Below are 19,098 nucleotides of genomic sequence, written 5' to 3'. Positions count from 1 at the left end.
TATATATCTGGTGTATTGGTGCGGCGGTAAGAATATTCCAGGACACACAGAGGAAAGATAATGTTCTCATTTCTCTTATATATGCATCTGTTGTGTCACCGGCGGGGACACCGCACGTATAATCTGATTTTACAGCAGCACAAGGCTTTGCTTTGTTTAAGCAGTTTCCTCTGTAATTGGTGCTTCTGCCTCATTACCAGGCGTAGAGCGGAGCCGGCATTACCGCCATGAGCATTTGTTCTGTTTATGCGTGTGCGACACTATGTGTATTTTATTCTGTGTTTGTAGAAGGCAATATCTGCAGCTCTGCAAGAGATGTGTCTCCAGTCCTGGGAGAGTCAGACACAAAAGGTCATTCAGTTCTATCATCAGATCCTGGTAAGGGATTGCTGGGGGTATCAGTGTACAATACGGAGATTGGTGGAGGGTTTTTACCTCAGAATGTGGGGATTAGCAGAGGGTCTTGTCCCAGAATACGAGGATTGGTGGAGGGTCATACCTCAGAAGATGGGGATTGGTGGAGGGTCTTGTCCCAGAATACGAGGATTGTTGGAGAGTCTTACCTCAGGATGTGGGGATTGGCACAGGGTCTTGCCCAGAATATGAGGATTGGTGGAGGGTCTTACCTCAGAAGATGGGGATTGGTGGAGGGTCTGTCCCCAGAATATGAGGATTGGTGGAGGGTCTTACCTCAGAACATGGGGATTGGTGGAGGGTCTATCCCCAGAATATGAGGATTGGTGGAGGGTTTTACCTAAGGATGTGGGGATTGGCAGAGGGTCTTGCCCCAGAATATGAGGATTGGTGGAGGGTCTTACCTCAGGATGTGGGTACTGGTTGAGAGTCTTGCCCCAGAATATAGCTATTGGTGAAGGGTGTTACTTAAGGATGTGGTTATTAGTGGAGAGACTATCCCCAGAATATGGAGTTCAGTGGAGGTTGTTACCTCAAGATCTGGGTATAGTCTTGCCCTAGAATATGGGGACTGGTTGAGGGTCTCATTACAGAATACGGAGATGAGGATTGGTAGAGGGCCTTTCCTCAGATGTGGGTCCTGTCGAAGGTTGTCATTACAGACTATGGGAGAGGGTCTTCTTACTGAATGCAGGAAAAGCAGCCAATCAAATTACTAGATACCAGTGATATCACTTCTTACATTTTGTTTGCAAAAGCCAAATTTCAAGAGAATGTAGCCCAGAAATTCACTGGAAACCATTTTCATCACTGAGACATTGTGGGGGCAATTCATTTGTTTTACCCCGCAATACTTCGGATGGGCTTTCCTTGGCTAAACTCGCCACTTCTGGGGGTGCACACATATCACTCATGCCCAAGGAGAAAGACAGTTGAATTCAGGGCCGTCTTAACAGCAGTGTGGGCCCCTGAGCAAAGCAATGCACTGGGGCCCTTACCTATTCTCCCCTCCTAGGGGTGGGGGTGCTATCAGCAGCAGCTTTGATGTCCCACGGGTGGCAGGGGGTGCTCTATCTTCCATTCAACATGTAGGACCTGGAGCAGTAACTTCTGCTAATTACTCCTTTACTGCACAGGTGGTGGGAGGGAGAACATTAACGTGTGGAAGGGGGCACTGAGCTGAATGAAGGGTCCCTTGTAAATGACTTCCAGGGAGGTAGGGGGTGTTTTATACGCAGGGGAGGGTTGGATAATGGAGTGGGCTTAATATTTGTCATTTTCCGGGGGAAGGGCAGCTTGTTTGACTGCAGATATCGCCATTATCTGGAAATAGATTTCTTAGCCTTTAATACTATAAAAACCTAGAGTCCCAACTTTCAGGAGATGCTGGGAACTTGGGGATCAGAGATCAGGAGCCAGAGCAATCCATTGACAAAAATATAACACTGCACACCAGACGTTTGGAGCTGGAGCAGGAACCGGCTGCTGGAAGGCTGATATCTCTGGTTCTGGGCATGATAGAGACAAGCCGCTAGTGTCGACAGAAAGGGGAGAGTCTCAGATTTTGGAATATACTCTCAGAAAAACTCTAAGTCAGAGAGAACCTGAGAAATATGACTGGGAATTGCAATTAACAGGTCAGATGTGGACTGCTGCTTTGAAGTTGGATATCTGCAGTTGCCCAGGGCCAATTTTCAAAATTCTGGTACCCCTGGAAAAAGGGGATCCTCAGCTATCAGGATAGCGCCCTTATACACCTGGGGCCCCATGGGCAAGTGCCCATTAAACCCATAGGAAAAGACAGCCCTGATTGAATTGCTCTGATGACCCCCATTAGATTTGGGTGCTCACAAAACATTTGAATTCCCATGTGTACGGGTGAGAGCTGCACCCAGACAGCTGACACAACGTAATGGTGACAATTATCATGATTGCTGTGTGGATGAAACTAATTGCAGGCTCGTCATGGTGTGATGCTGGTGGGTCCCACCGGAGGAGGAAAGACGGCAGTGAGGAGGATTTTGGAGAAGGCGTTGGTACATTTGCCCACCATTCCCACAGGCAGAAGCTCTCCTGTAATTACATTACTATTTATTTATATTCTTTTACTGTCAATGTAAGTCACTTAATAGGATTATTAATAGGTTGTGATTTTTGAGAAGGAAGCACCCTCTTCAGCCAGCATGTGCTGTAACCCATAGCAACAATGCATCCATTAGCCCTGTCTGCACTAAACATGTGTTAAAAATGTATCTTGATTGCATTTTTAAATGAAAAATTATAAAAACATCAACGTAACCTTACCCACTGCCGGTCATACAGCTGATCATGGTACTAGGTGCTCTACATAGACGATCAGGGACTTCCCATGCTCCTAACTGGCAACTTTCAGGTTATTGGGCAGGTGTATTAAACCTTGGCAGAAAGAAATGGAGATGTTGCCCTATGCAGCCAATCAGCTTTTCTTAAGGTGCATACACACTGGCCGATATATAGGCCGCTCACTTGAACGGACGATTTATCAATACACCATTGGCCAGTGTGTATAAGTGATATATCTGTGAAAGGCGTCCTTCACAGATATATATCGTGTCGGCCGTGCACCACAGCCGATGCCTGATATATCTAAAGATATATTGGCCCATTGTGCTGTGTGTAAGGGCAATCCCCATACCACCTGTACAGCCACGCCAGGAGCCGACGGTGATTGACAGCTCAGTAGGCGGGCGCATGCAAATACACCCGCCCATTTGTGATGTAAGTCCCCACAGATCGGGCAGTGCATATGGAAAACAGGCTGCCCGATCCGTCTGTGGTTATATTTGCAGATTAATTGGTGTACCCAGCTTTACTCGAATGCACTGTAGGGGCCACACGGACTGCCGTCTAACCTTCAGAAGGGCCACAGCCGGTAGACTGTCAGGTTATTCATGTCATTATTGTTGCTGTGTAATAAGTCACTGTTCTCGCATCCAACTGCAAGAACATAATGAAGAAAGGGAAAGTGGAAACGTTCACCATCAACCCCAAGTGTGTGACTCTGGGAGAGCTGTACGGAGAGATCGACCCCAACACCATGGAGTGGTCGGATGGGCTCCTGGCCTGCGCCGTGCGGACATTTACCCAGCAGTCGTCCAAAGGGGGCACCACAGCCACAGCCGATCTGTCTGCAGCACATGTGAGTGTCATATCCTTCCTCATACACTGTGGTATACAGGGACTGATACAGCTCTGGGGTCGACTCTAAATAGGTTCACCACTAGGTCATATGTTGACATCAAAAAGGTTAGGTCGACAGTGTGAAAAGGTCAAAACAACCAATAGATTGACATGGAAAAGGTCGACATGAGTCGACATGAGTTTTTCACATTTTTTTTTCATACTATCCACATGGACATAGAGGGAGAATATAATACCCCTTTCATATCGCAACTAATTACCGGGTACAAGCCCGTTTCTTGCCTGCTTGACCCAGGTGCCGCAAATGGGTAGCAACACTGCAATAAGAACCGGTAAGAAAGCAGAGTTCTTACCGGTTCGTTGCCGTGTTGCTGTGCGGTGTGAACGGGTTAAAAGGGTCGCGCGACCCATTTCCCATTCACTCTATGGAGGAGGAAGCGTTAGCTCCACCCCCAATGATGTGCCGATGCTCCTTCGCGCCCCTGATGACATCAGCGAACCGGCAATACTGCCGGTTCTCTGTTTGCAGTGTGAACAGATCGCACATGCAGGGCCGCAACGGGACTGAACCGTTAAAAGTCCCGGTGCGACCCTGCACATGCGATCTGAAAGCGGTATTATAGTGCCAGAAGCAGAGCGAGCCATGCGAGGGGACGAGTAATGCTGTGTACACACGGTACAATCCAGCATGAGATTTTGACTATATAGATTGCATGTAGATTGCACAGGTTTTTTACCTTGCGATCCCGATGCGCACTCCCGTGACAGCACAGATAGACAGGGCAGCAATGACTATATAGTGCAAATCTAATGCAGATTGTATGAGTTGTATGTAAAAAGTACAGAGATAGCAAAGATTGCATAGCACTCGAATCTTAAGTCGAATAACAAGGGAATCTCACCGTGTGTACACAGCATTACACTTACGGTGTCCATGTTGATGTAAATTGACATAGACACCCAAAAAATACTCATGTTGACCTTTTTCATGTCTAATTTTTTCATGTATCAACTTTTATTGCGTGTGTCAACTTTTTGACCCTGTCGACATAAGCCATGTCAACCTTTTTAGGGATCGACCTGTTGAGCCCTCTGTAGTATCACACAGGTGACGGGACCCCACGGCAGTGACCAGGGTTAGTGGTGTCACAGAGTCCTCTGTAGTATCACACAGGCGGCAGCACCCCATGGCAGTGACCCGGGATAGGGGTGTCACAGAGTACTCTGTAGTATCACACAGGTGATGGGACCCCATGGCAGTGACCAGGGATAGGGGTGTCACAGAGTCCTCTGTAGTATCACACAGGCCGCAGGACCCCATGGCAGTGACCAGGGTTATGGGTTGTCACAGAGTCCTCTGTAGTATCACACAGGCGGCAGGACCCCATGGCAGTGACCAGGGTTATGGGTTGTCACAGAGTCCTCTGTAGTATCACACAGGCGGCAGGACCCCATGGCAGTGACCAGGGTTATGGGTTGTCACAGAGTCCTCTGTAGTATCACACAGGCGGCAGGACCCCATGGCAGTGACCAGGGTTATGGGTTGTCACAGAGTCCTCTGTAGTATCACACAGGCGGCAGGACCCCATGACAGTGACCAGGGTTAGGGGTGTCACAGAGTCCTCTGTAGTATCACACAGGCAGCAGGACCCCATGGCAGTGACCCGGAATAGGGGTGTCACAGAGTACTCTGTAGTATCACACAGGCAGCAGGACCCCATGGCAGTGACCAGGGATAGGGGTGTCACAGAGTACTCTGTAGTATCACACAGGTGATGGGACCCCATGGCAGTGACCAGGGTTATGGGTGTCACAGAGTCCTCTGTAGTATCACACAGGCAGCAGGACCCCATGGCAGTGACCAGGGATAGGGGTGTCACAGAGTCCTCTGTAGTATCACACATGTGACTGGACCCCATGGCAGTGACCAGGGTTAGGGGTGTCACAGAGTCCTCTGTAGTATCACACAGGCGGCAGGGCCCTATGGCAGTGACCAGGGTTAGGGGTGTCACAGAGTCCTCTGTAGTATCACACAGGCGGCAGGACCCCATGGCAGTGACCAGGGTTATGGGTTGTCACAGAGTCCTCTGTAGTATCACACAGGCGGCAGGACCCCATGGCAGTGACCAGGGTTATGGGTTGTCACAGAGTCCTCTGTAGTATCACACAGGCGGCAGGACCCCATGGCAGTGACCAGGGTTATGGGTTGTCACAGAGTCCTCTGTAGTATCACACAGGCGGCAGGACCCCATGACAGTGACCAGGGTTAGGGGTGTCACAGAGTCCTCTGTAGTATCACACAGGCAGCAGGACCCCATGGCAGTGACCCGGAATAGGGGTGTCACAGAGTACTCTGTAGTATCACACAGGCAGCAGGACCCCATGGCAGTGACCAGGGATAGGGGTGTCACAGAGTACTCTGTAGTATCACACAGGTGATGGGACCCCATGGCAGTGACCAGGGTTATGGGTGTCACAGAGTCCTCTGTAGTATCACACAGGCAGCAGGACCCCATGGCAGTGACCAGGGATAGGGGTGTCACAGAGTCCTCTGTAGTATCACACATGTGACTGGACCCCATGGCAGTGACCAGGGTTAGGGGTGTCACAGAGTCCTCTGTAGTATCACACAGGCGGCAGGGCCCTATGGCAGTGACCAGGGTTAGGGGTGTCACAGAGTCCTCTGTAGTATCACACAGGCGGCAGGACCCCATGGCAGTGACCAGGGTTATGGGTTGTCACAGAATCCTCTGAAATAGAACTTCATAATTGGAAACATTTTTTCTAATGATTTCCTGATATTGTGATACGATCTCATGTCTGTGAAATGTATGACACTTATTACCTTAATCACAAAGTCATATTACCGACACAGTCACCATGTTATCTGTAACAGCTTATTGGTGAAAACAGTACGAAGAGTCTCCATGATGTTCCCAAGGCTGCAAATGAGGATTTGTCTGACTATATAACACCCCATTCTAGAGGTTAGTGTCCCCCTAACAGAAGAACATTGTATTACACACCAATGCTCTAGAACAGAGAGACAAGCACGTCACATTGGGCCGTGGAACCTCATGCTGGTGTCCTTCATTATCCAGGGTCCCTTCTGATTCTCCTTCTTATGTAGCAGAGTCATTACTACCATATTCCGGCTAGTATTAAATACGCACATTACGGAGGTTATTCTATTTGATTAACCCCCATTATGCCTTCTAGGGGAAGCAATGCCAGACTGGTACTGGATAGTTCTGGACGGACCAGTGGACACCATGTGGGTGGAGAACCTTAACACAGTTCTCGATGACACAAGAACACTTTGCCTGGCCAACAGTGAGAGAATTCGGCTTCCACAAGGAATGAGGATGATATTTGAGGTGGACAGCCTATCGCAAGCCAGTCCGGCTACCGTCAGCCGCTGTGCCATGGTCTATATGGTGAGACCGTTCTCATTCTTATATGAGCTTTTCCCAACTATGTCTATCATTAATGTATATTCTCCTTTATTACGTTTCAAGGCGCTGACATAACCAGGATTCAAACCCATCGCCTGTGGCATTGCAGCCCAACACTCTACTTACTGTGTTATCCGACGCTGCATAGGAATTAAAAAATGTAGCTATTTTGAATCTTTCCTTTGTGAAAAAATGATCAACATTGCAGCTGAAAAGATCTATGTAGTGTGTGACTGTAGGATTGGATGTGTGGCTGCACACTGCATAGATCTGCTCAATTGCAATGCTGATTTTTTTTTTTTTTTTTTTTTTTACAAAGCACAAGTAGATTCCTATAGTTGTAAATCTCATACATTTTGTGAAGCATCAAATAGCTCAATGAGAAGGGTGTTTGACTGGAATGCAACAGGTTATGGGTTTGATACCTGGATATGGTAGTATAATTAAGTGTGCTGTTTACTAAGGGGCATTGTGCAGCGCTGTGTGCTGTGCAATCTTGCTGAGCATTCTGAGCAAACTAGCATTACTCAGGATATTCAGCAAATCTCCCCGTGTGTAGGCCCCTTACACCCTCATCTTTATTTCCTTTGTGTTTGCCTGAGTGTCCTGAGCAGAGTCTCATTCTGGCATCTTTTTCTGCAGGACCCGGTTGATCTGGGCTGGAAGCCCTTCATCATTACCTGGGTATCGAAGATATCCGCCAAGGTGCCGCTAACGGGGGTGCAGTGTTTGACTACGTTGATCGGTATCAGTGTAGAGGAAGGAATAAAATTCATTCACAAGAATAGAAGCCACTTACCGTTCCCTGTACCAGACCTGCTGCCTGTAATGACCCTGTGCAAGATTCTAGATGCTTTCCTTGATTTCATGAGCAGTAACGGAGGCTTCGGAGAGCGTAAGGAGCTGACTTATCATTCTGTGGACACATAAAGTGCATCTGTTGTAATAGAATCTGTCATGAAAAGAAAACTGCTTTGGTAATATCAGGAACATATAAAACAGTGAGGATACAGGCGTCTCCAAGAACACACATACACAAAGAGCTTATTATCTACGGATATATTATACATTTTGGGGTAATTTAGACCTGCTGCATATGTTCGCAGCCTAGCGAACAGGTAAACTCCGTCCAAATGTCCAACCCCCTACCGCACAAATCCTCACATTTGCACGCGAGGGGATGTGTATGCTTACACATCCCCTTGCTTGTGGCTGCACAGGCTAAAAATCAATCGATGGTCGCCGACCATCGAATTATTTTTTTTCCTGTTCGCAGATAAAAGTCAGTCTAGACTGACTTTTATCTTGGCCGGAGATGGCCGAATTCGGGGTGGGCGCTGACTTCATGTGACATCAGACACCGGCCCTGAGCAAGCATCGACGCGAGTACGCAGGGGAATGGGCACGTTTTCATGGGTGTGGATCATATTGTCTACAGCAACTAGGTCGACAAACATTAGGTCGACATGGGTCTAGGTCGACATGGGCAAGGTCGACAGTCAAAAAAAAAAACGTCAACCTTTTGACTGTTGACTGAACTTTTTTCAATAAATATAGTCATATTTGCAAAATGGAGCAATTATGAAGCACAAGCAGCTTTTGCTGATTGAAATGGTACTTGTGTAGTTTCACGGCGCCCGATATATCGGATGCGATATCGGCCAATATATCGATGCGATCCGAGGTGATTTTTTACCTGTTCATAACCCCACTATCCACTACGCATGGAGTTGATTTTATATAGTGTGGCGAGCGCAGTAATCCGCGTCCCCTCGCGGAGCTTGCTGCGCTCGCCACGCTTCGGGCTCGGGGGCTCGCTGCGCTGGCCACACTATGTAAAATCAACTCCATGCGTAGTGGATAGTGGGATTATGAACAGGTAAAAAATCGCCTAGGATCGCATCGATATATCGGCCGATATCGCATACGATATATCAGCCAAATCGCATATGAAATATCGGGCCATTGAAATAATATGTGGATTATCTACTGTATATTACGGCATAAGCTGAATAATTCGAGACAGACACCAGACTGTATGCAGACGGGTGTGTATTGCGGCGTTCCTCGGCTGCGCCTTCCGTGTGTCGCCCAAATTCTCTCTCCTTTCCTCATAGTGAATTCTGACCTGAATGAGAAACTTTCCGCATTATCAAGTGTTCACGAGGCGCAGTCTGCGAACGACACCCGGACATCATACACTCCAAGCCTGACCGGGAGTCTGAGGAAAAGGTAACACAATAGTCATGGAAATCTGAGCAATGTCCTGAGAAGGTGCAACGCCCTTCGTCTCTGGCTCACCGTGGGCCTGATTCAGAGCGGTGTAGACATGCACTACGTCAACAGTGACTAAAGGTTTTCAATGTAGACTCCTAAGCACATGGAACCCCAACTAGTGTAGTGCGTAGCCTCGCATGGTTCACTTTGCTTGGCTTGCTTAGGTGACGTGAAGTGGTCGTTCCTGGGAGGTGACGCTGAAAGAGGCTCAGAGACGTACCCTCACCCTAAAGATGCACAATGAGAAACACATGCGCTGTCGTTGGGCGCCTCAGTTGTTGGAGAATTGGATGTGGCGTTAGTATAAAAACGCAGACATGACTGCGGGGAATAAGTCCAGCTCTGAATCAGGCACTGAGTCTAACTCTGAGCCACATTTCAGGACTGACCCTGGGCGACTGCCCCATACACCCATCTTATGACTGTGCTTCGGAGTATATTTAGGCTGTATCTGCCATAGACGCGTGTTCTGTGCAGAGTGAGTGTCTCCCCTCTGCTGACGCTTCCTCTATAACATTACAGGAAGATCAGGTGCTGAGGCGGGTGCACATTCTGGGGGCAAAAGCCAAGCTATCAACCTCTAAAGTTTATTTTAACAAAATACATACGGATAACCAGCAGTGGGGATGCTGGCAGTCAGAATAGTAATAGCCTATCCCTCCTTGCTAGTGCCTAACCCCTCCCCCCCACAGCCTAACCACCAACCCCCCCCACACACACACTGCCTAACCCTCTTCACTAGTGACTTACCCCCAAAAGCCTATCCCTCCTTGTAGTGCCTAACCGTCCCCCCACAGCCTAAACCTCTTCACTAGTGCCTAACCCCACCCCCACACACACACACACAGCCTAACCCTCCCTGCTAGTTCCTAACCCCCCAACAGCCTATCCCTCCCGGCTTGTGCCTAACCCCCCCCCCCCCCCAAAGCCTAACCCTCTTCACTAGTGCCTAACCCCCCAACAGCCTATCCCTCCTCGCTAGTGCCTAACCCCCCCCCCACAGCCTAACCCTCCTCGCTAGTGCCTAACCCCCCAACAGCCTGTCCCTCCTTGCTAGTGCCTAACCCCCCCCCACAGCCTAACCCTCCTCGCTAGTGCCTAGCCCCCAACAGCCTAACCCTCCTCACTAGTGACTAACCCCCCCCACAACCGAACCCCAACAGCCTTACCCTCCCCGCTAGTGCCTAACCCCCCCCCCACAGCGCAACCTCCCCGCTAGTGCTTAACCCTCCAACAGCCTATACCTCCTCGCTAGTGCCTAACCCCCCCCCACAGCCTAAACCTCCCTGCTAGTGCCTAACCCCCCCAACAGCCTATCCCTCCTCGCTAGTGCCTAACCCCCCCCCCCCACAGCCTAAACCTCCCTGCTAGTGCCTAACCCCCCAACAGCCTATCCCTCCTCGCTAGTGCCTAACCCCCCCCCCCCACAGTCTATCCCTCTCCACTAGTGCCTAACTCCCTAACAGCCTATCCCTCCTCGCTAGTGCCTAACCCCCCCCCACAGCCTAACCCTCCCTGCTAGTGCCTAACCCCCCAACAGCCTATCCCTCCTCGCTAGTGCCTAACCCCCCCCCCACAGTCTATCCCTCTCCACTAGTGCCTAACCCCCAACAGCCTTACCCTCCCCGCGAGTGCCTAACCCCCCCACATCGCAACCTCCCCGCTAGTGCTTAACCCTCCAACAGCCTATCCCTCCTCGCTAGTGCCTAACCCCCCCCCCACAGCCTAAACCTCCCTGCTAGTGCCTAACCCCCCAACAGCCTATCCCTCCTCGCTAGTGCCTAACCCCCCCCACAGCCTAAACCTCCCTGCTAGTGCCTAACCCCCCAACAGCCTATCCCTCCTCGCTAGTGCCTAACCCCCCCACACACACACACAGTCTATCCCTCTCCACTAGTGCCTAACCCCCAACAGCCTATCCCTCCTCGCTAGTGCCTAACCCCCCCCCCCCCACAGCCTAACCCTCCCTGCTAGTGCCTAACCCCCCAACAGCCTATCCCTCCTCGCTAGTGCCTACCCCCCCCACACACACACACAGTCTATCCCTCTCCACTAGTGCCTAACTCCCTAACAGCCTATCCCTCCTCGCTAGTGCCTAACCCCCCCCCACAGCCTAACCCTCCCTGCTAGTGCCTAACCCCCCAACAGCCTATCCCTCCTCGCTAGTGCCTAACCCCCCCCCCACAGTCTATCCCTCTCCACTAGTGCCTAACCCCCAACAGCCTATCCCTCCTCGCTAGTGCCTAACCCCCCCCCCCCCCACAGTCTATCCCTCTCCACTAGTGCCTAACCCCCCAACAGCCTATCCCTCCTCGCTAGTGCCTAACCCCCCCCCCCCCACAGCACAGTCTATCCCTCTCCACTAGTGCCTAACCCCCCAACAGCCTATCCCTCCTCGCTAGTGCCTAACCCCCCCCCCCACAGTCTATCCCTCTCCACTAGTGCCTAACCCCCCAACAGCCTATCCCTCTTTGCTAGTGCCTACTCCCCCCCCCCCCCACAGCCTAACCCTCCCACTAGTGCCTAACCCTCCCACTAGTGCCTAACCTAACCACCCTACCTGGGCTGCACTGAGTTGGTGGTTGAAACATGGAGTAAATACACAATGTAGAAGGAGGATTTTATAGGACTGGTAACAAATATCCATCATTTATAGGGAAGAGCAGAAGTGGTTCCTGGAAAATAACCCTGAGAAACTGACGTCCCTGCTGGGGAAGCTATACGTCTTTGCCTTTACATGGGCGTTTGGAGGCCTCCTGACCCGGGAGGATGAACAAGAAGGAGACTCACTAATTGGGCTGAAGGCCAGAGATGAGTCCCTGGTTAATGTCACCCACGACTTTAGCAACTTCGTACACGACTTGTTTGAAGGAGACCCAGCCAACGGTAAGACAATTCCACCCTCATCAGGCCTTCTCCTGCACTCATCCCAGTTATCCATCATTAGTGGTCCTCCCCTTCCACAGAGACCTGCGGTTGCAGATGTGGTGCACATGCCACAGGTGGAGGAGAACCATGGATCCACCATGACCTGAGAAGGGGGAGGTAGCCATCTCGTTAGTGACACTAGTGCCATCTTCATCATCTATTGACGTGGGTAGTCGGGCAGCTATTCTGATGGAATTACACCCCCCCCCCCACACACACACACACACGCACATACAGACACACTGTAACCCCTGAGTATCATTGACATATAGGTAAATGAAAAACTAAATTCAAAGTACATTACTGTGTACAGTGCAGTTATACACAGCTGTATTCAGTTCAGTATATTACTAGTTCTACAATAGTGACCACTGGGAAAGTGAAAAATGGGGGAAATGTTTGTCTGGGAGGGCTGGAAGGTTGGGGAAGCCTTTGATCATCGCTGCACTGCCCTACACAGCAGATGCGGCACTGAGCACATAGACTGCTAGACGTGGTACTGAGCACATAATATACTGCTAGATGTGACAATGAGCACATAGACTGCTAGACATGGCACTGAGCACATAGACTGCTAGACGTGGTACTGAACACATAGACTGCTATTCGTGGCACTGAGCACATAGACTGCTAGACGTGGTACTGAGCACATAGACTGCTAGATGGGCACTGAGCACATAGACTGCTAGATGTGGCACTGAGCACATAGACTGCTAGACGTGGTACTGAGCTCATAGACTGCTAGACGTGACACTGAGCACATAGACTGCTAGATGTGACAATGAGCACATAGACTGCTAGACATGGCACTGAGCACATAGACTGCTAGACGTTGTACTGAACACATAGACTGCTATTCGTGGCACTGAGCACATAGACTGCTAGACGTGGCACTGAGCACATAGACTGCTAGACGTGGCACTGAGCACATAGACTGCTAGACGTGGTACTGAGCTCATAGACTGCTAGACGTGACACTGAGCACATAGACTGCTAGATGTGACAATGAGCACATAGACTGCTAGACATGGCACTGAGCACATAGACTGCTAGACGTTGTACTGAACACATAGACTGCTATTCGTGGCACTGAGCACATAGACTGCTAGACGTGGCACTGAGCACATAGACTGCTAGACGTTTTACTGAACACATAGACTGCTATTCGTGGCACTGAGCACATAGACTTTTAGACATGGCACTGAGCACATAGACTGATAGACATGGCACTGAGCACCTAGATGTGACACTGAGCACATAGACTGCCAGACGGGGCACTGAACACAAAGACTGCTAGATGGGGCACTGAGCACATAGACTGCTAGACATGGCACTGAGCAGATAGACTGCTAGATGTGGCACAGTACATAGACTGTTAGACATGGCACTGAGCTCCTAGACGTGGCACTGAGCACATAGACTGCCAGATGGGGCACTGAGCACAAATACTGCTGATGGGGCACTGAGCACATAGACTGCTAGACATGGCACTGAGCACCTAGATGTGACACTGAGCACATAGACTGTTAGATGTGGCACTGAGCACATAGACTGCTAGATGTGGCACTGAGCCCATAGACTGCTAGACGTGACACTGAGCACATATACTGCTAGACGTGGTACTGAACACATAGACTGCTATTCGTGGCACTGAGCACATAGACTGCTAGACGTGGCACTGAGCACATAGACTGCTAGACGTGGCACTGAGCACATAGACTGATAGACATGGCACTGAGCACCTAGATGTGACACTGAGCACATAGACTGCCAGACGGGGCACTGAACACAAAGACTGCTAGATGGGGCACTGAGCACATAGACTGCTAGACATGGCACTGAGCAGATAGACTGCTAGATGTGGCACAGTACATAGACTGTTAGACGTGGCACTGAGCTCCTAGACGTGGCACTGAGCACATAGACTGCCAGATGGGGCACTGAGCACAAAGACTGCTAGATGGGGCACTGAGCACATAGACTGCTAGACATGGCACTGAGCACCTAGATGTGACACTGAGCACATAGACTGTTAGATGTGGCACTGAGCACATAGACTGCTAGACGTGGCACTGAGCACATAGACTGCTAGACGTAACACTGAGCACATAGACTGCTAGACGTGGCACTGAGCACATAGACTGCTAGACGTGGCACTGAGCACATAGACTGCTAGATGGGGCACTGTGCACATAGACTGCTAGACGTGGCACTGAGCACATAGACTGCTAGATGGGCACTGAGCACATAGACTGCTAGACGTGGCACTGAGCACATAGACTGCTAGACGTGGTACTGAGCTCATAGACTGCTAGACGTGACACTGAGCACATAGACTGCTAGACGTGACACTGAGCACATAGACTGCTAGACGTGGCACTGAGCACATAGACTGCTAGATGGGGCACTGTGCACATATACTGCTAGACGTGGCACTGAGCACATAGACTGCTAGATGGGCACTGAGCACATAGCCTGCTAGATGTGGCACTGAGCACATAGACTGCTAGACGTGGCACTGAGCACATAGACTGCTAGATGGGCACTGAGCACATAGACTGCTAGATGGGGCACTGTGCACATAGACTGCTAGACGTGGCACTGAGCACATAGACTGCTAGATGGGGCACTGAGCACATATACTGCTAGACGTGGCACTGAGCACATAGACTGCTGGATGGGGCACTGTGCACATAGACTGCTAGACGTGGCACTGAGCACATAGACTGCTAGATGTAGTACTGAGCTCATAGACTGCTAGACGTGACACTGAGCACATAGACTGCTAGACGTGGCACTGAGCCCATAGACTGCTAGATGGGCACTGAGCACATAGACTGCTAGACATGGCACTGAGCACATAGACTGCTAGATGGGCACTGAGCACATAGACTGCTAGATGGGGCACTGAGCACAGACTGCTAGACGTGGTACTGAGCACATAGACTGCTAGACGTGGCACTGAGCACATAGACTGCTAGATGGGCACTGAGCACATAGACTGCTAGACGTGGCACTGAGGACATAGACTGCTAGATGGGCACTGAGCACATAGACTGCTAGACGTGGCACTGAGCACATAGACTGCTAGATGGGCACTGAGCACATAGACTGCTAGATGGGGCACTGAGCACATAGACTGCTAGATGGGCACTGTGCACATAGACTGCTAGATGTGGCACCGAGCACCTAGACGTGGCACTGAGCACATAGACTGTTAGACGGTGCACTGAGCACATAGACTGCTAGATGGGCACTGAGCACATAGACTACTAGACGTGGCACTGAGCACCTAGACATGGCACTGAGCACATAGACTGCCAGACATGGCACTGAGCACATATACTGCTACACGTGGCACTGAGCACTTAGACGTGGCACTGAGCACATAGACTGCTAGATGGGCACTGAGCACATAGACTGCTAGATGGGCACTGAGCACATAGACTGCTAGATGGGGCACTGAGTGCCTAGTCGTGGCACTGAGCACATAGACTGCTAAATGTGGCACTGAGCACATAGACTGCTAGACGTGGCACTGAGCACATAGACTCCTAGATGGGCACTGAGCACATAGACTGCTAGACGTGGCACTGAGCACATAGACTGCTAGACGTGGCACTGAGCACATAGACTGCTAGATGGGCACTGAGCACATAGACTGCTAGACGTGGCACTGAGCACATAGACTGCTAGATGGGCACATAGACTGCTAGACGTGACACTGAGCACATAGACTGCTAGATGGGGCACTGAGCACAGACTGCTAGACGTGGTACTGAGCTCATAGACTGCTAGACGTGACACTGAGCACATAGACTGCTAGACGTGGCACTGAGCACATAGACTGCTAGATGGGCACTGAGCACATAGACTGCTAGACGTGGCACTGAGCACATAGACTGCTAGATGGGCACTGAGCACATAGACTACTAAACGTGGCACTGAGCACATAGACTGCTAGATGGGGCACTGTGCACATAGACTGCTAGACGTGGCACTGAGCACCTAGTCGTTTCACTGAGCACATAGATTGCTAGACGTGGCACTGAGCACATAGGCTGCTACACGTGGCACTGAGCACCTAGACGTGGCACTGAGCACCTAGACGTGGCACTGAGCACATAGGCTGCTTACGTGGCACTGAGCACATAGATGGCTACACGTGGCCGTGAGCACCTAGTCGTGGCACTGAGCACATAGACTGCTAGATGGGGCACTAAGCACATAGACTGCTAGACATGGCACTGAGCACCTAGTCGTGGCACTGAGCACATAGACTGTTAGACGTGGCACTGAGCACATAGACGGCTACACGTGGCAGTGAGCACCTAGTCGTGGCACTGAGCAAATAGACTGCTAGATGGGGCACTGAGCACATAGACTACTAGACGTGGCACTGAGCACATATACTGCTACACGTGGCACTAAGCACCTAGACGTGGCACTGAGCACATAGACTGCTAGATGGGGCACTGAGCACATAGACTGCTAGATGGGGCACTGTGCACATAGACTGCTAGATGTGGCACCGAGCACCTAGACGTGGCACTGAGCACATAGACTGTTAGACGGTGCACTGAGCACATAGACTGCTAGATGGACACTGAGCACATAGACTGCTAGACGTGGCACTGAGCACCTAGACATGGCACTGAGCACATAGACTGCCAGACGTGGCACTGAGCACATATACTGCTACACGTGGCGCTGAGCACCTAGACGTGGCACTGAGCACATAGACTGCTAGATGGGCACTGAGCACATAGACTGCTAGATGGGCACTGAGCACATAGACTGCTAGATGGGGCACTGAGTGCCTAGTCGTGGCACTGAGCACATAGACTGCTAGATGTGGCACTGAGCACATAGACTGCTAGACGTGACTCTGAGCACCTAGACGTGGCACTGAGTACATATACTGCTAGACATGGCACTGAGTACATATACTTCGAGACGTGGCACTGAGCACATAGACTGCCAGACGTGGCACTGAGCACATATACTGCTACACGTGGCGCTGAGCACCTAGACGTGGCACTGAGCACATAGACTGCTAGATGGGCACTGAGCACATAGACTGCTAGATGGGCACTGAGCACATAGACTGCTAGATGGGGCACTGAGTGCCTAGTCGTGGCACTGAGCACATAGACTGCTAGATGTGGCACTGAGCACATAGACTGCTAGACGTGACTCTGAGCACCTAGACATGGCACTGAGTACATATACTGCTAGACATGGCACTGAGTACATATACTTCGAGACGTGGCACTGAGCACATAGACTGCCAGACGTGGCACTGAGCACATATACTGCTACACGTGGCAGTGAGCACCTAGACGTGGCAGTGAGCACATAGACTGTCAGACGTGGCACTGAGCACATAGACGGCTACACGTGGCACTGAGCACCTAGACGTGGCACTGAGCGCTGTCAGCACTGTAGCACTATGTAGTTCTGCTCTTTCAGGTGTACAGATGCCGCTGGGAGACAGCTCTGTGTTCAGCTATTTTGTTGATCTACAAACTGGGAAGTTTCTGCCCTGGGACAGGCTGGTTCCTGCCACAGAATCTGCAATCCAGAAAGGTAATACTCTCATTATATATTCTTCTTGTTGTATCCCTTCTCCCTGGGAGCGGTCATGGAAATAAATTCAGATACAAATATAATAAAACATAATTTCTAACTATATATATATTTATTTATATATTACCAGTTTCTTCTATAGCGCACACATATTCCACAGCGCTTTACAGAGAATATTAAAATGTTCACATCAGTCCCTGCCCCAGTGGAGCTTACAATCTATATTGCCTACCACATATACACGCACACACAGACATTCTAGGGTTAATTTTGTTAGGAGCCAATTAGCTTAAAAGTATATTTTTGGAAACCGGAGTACCTGGAGGAGACCCACGCAAGTGCAATGTGCCCATACCCCTCTAGTGCCTGAGCTCACCCAATGTGCCCATACCCCTCTAGTGCCTGAGTTCGCCCAGTGTGCCCATACCCCTCTAGTGCCTGATCTCCCGTTGTCTTCCAGCCCAACCACTACATATCTAGTAGTGCCTGAACTAGCCCAATGTGCCCATACCCCTGTAGGGTCTGAGCTCGCCCAATGTGCCCATACCCCTCTAGTGCCTGAGTTCGCCCAGTGTGCCCATACCCCTCTAGTGCCTGATCTCCCGTTGTCTTCCAGCCCAACCACTACATATCTATCCTAACCAAACCCATTACTGCTACATCCCTCCTTGGTTCGCCAGCTCCCATGTGACTTATTTGTTTAGCACCTCCTAGAAGATAACAGAATCTGAATGGTTGCTATGGGCAACATCTCATCTTTAATATAACTCCCATCTTAGTTAATTTACCCCTTAGCGATATATTTCCTAAAGTGTGGAAGATGTTTCCCATAGTAACCAATCCAATTCTACTTATCATTTACTGTATCTAGCACAGGAGTGGGGAACCTTTAGCCCTCCAGCTGTTGTAGAACTACATATCGCAGGATGCCCTGCTACAGTTTTGCTATTTGGCCATGCTAAAACTGTTGCAAGGCATGCTGGGATGTGTAGTTCAACAACAGCTGGACGGCCGAAGGTTCCCCATGCCTGTTCTAGTAGATAATAACTTGAAGCTAATTAGTTGCTATGGGCAACATCTACACTTCTAAAAACCCACACTTTAGTAAAGATATAGCTAAGCCCCTGAATCTCCCTATGAAGTGCTACAATTTCGCCCCAAGTTCCGTTCTATGTGAGGCCGGTCCGGATCTTTGCTTTGTCTGTTTAGCATATAATAGTAATAAACTGCAGACTTTCCCGGGGACATAGATATT

At 50.1% G+C, this 19,098-nt stretch overlaps 1 protein-coding gene across 1 annotated transcript in view; it reads left to right on the top strand.

Moving 5' to 3' along the window:
• The window catches only part of DNAH14 (dynein axonemal heavy chain 14), a 217,272-nt gene that overhangs the window by 102,646 nt on the left and 95,528 nt on the right, over nt 1–19,098 (top strand). The window contains exons 34-42 of the mRNA XM_083174857.1: nt 289–378; nt 2,373–2,489; nt 3,398–3,592; nt 6,491–6,581; nt 6,814–7,031; nt 7,692–7,944; nt 9,167–9,281; nt 11,983–12,212; nt 17,727–17,843. Coding sequence (XP_083030983.1) covers nt 289–378; nt 2,373–2,489; nt 3,398–3,592; nt 6,491–6,581; nt 6,814–7,031; nt 7,692–7,944; nt 9,167–9,281; nt 11,983–12,212; nt 17,727–17,843 — 1,426 coding nt within the window. The remainder of the gene's footprint in view (nt 1–288; nt 379–2,372; nt 2,490–3,397; nt 3,593–6,490; nt 6,582–6,813; nt 7,032–7,691; nt 7,945–9,166; nt 9,282–11,982; nt 12,213–17,726; nt 17,844–19,098) is intronic.

This window comes from Crinia signifera, chromosome 3 (assembly GCF_055691185.1).
Source record: "Crinia signifera chromosome 3, ASM5569118v1, whole genome shotgun sequence".
NCBI lineage: Eukaryota > Metazoa > Chordata > Amphibia > Anura > Myobatrachidae > Crinia > Crinia signifera.
Note: the sequence above shows the minus strand (reverse complement) of the source record. Positions and strands in the feature narration are given on the sequence as shown.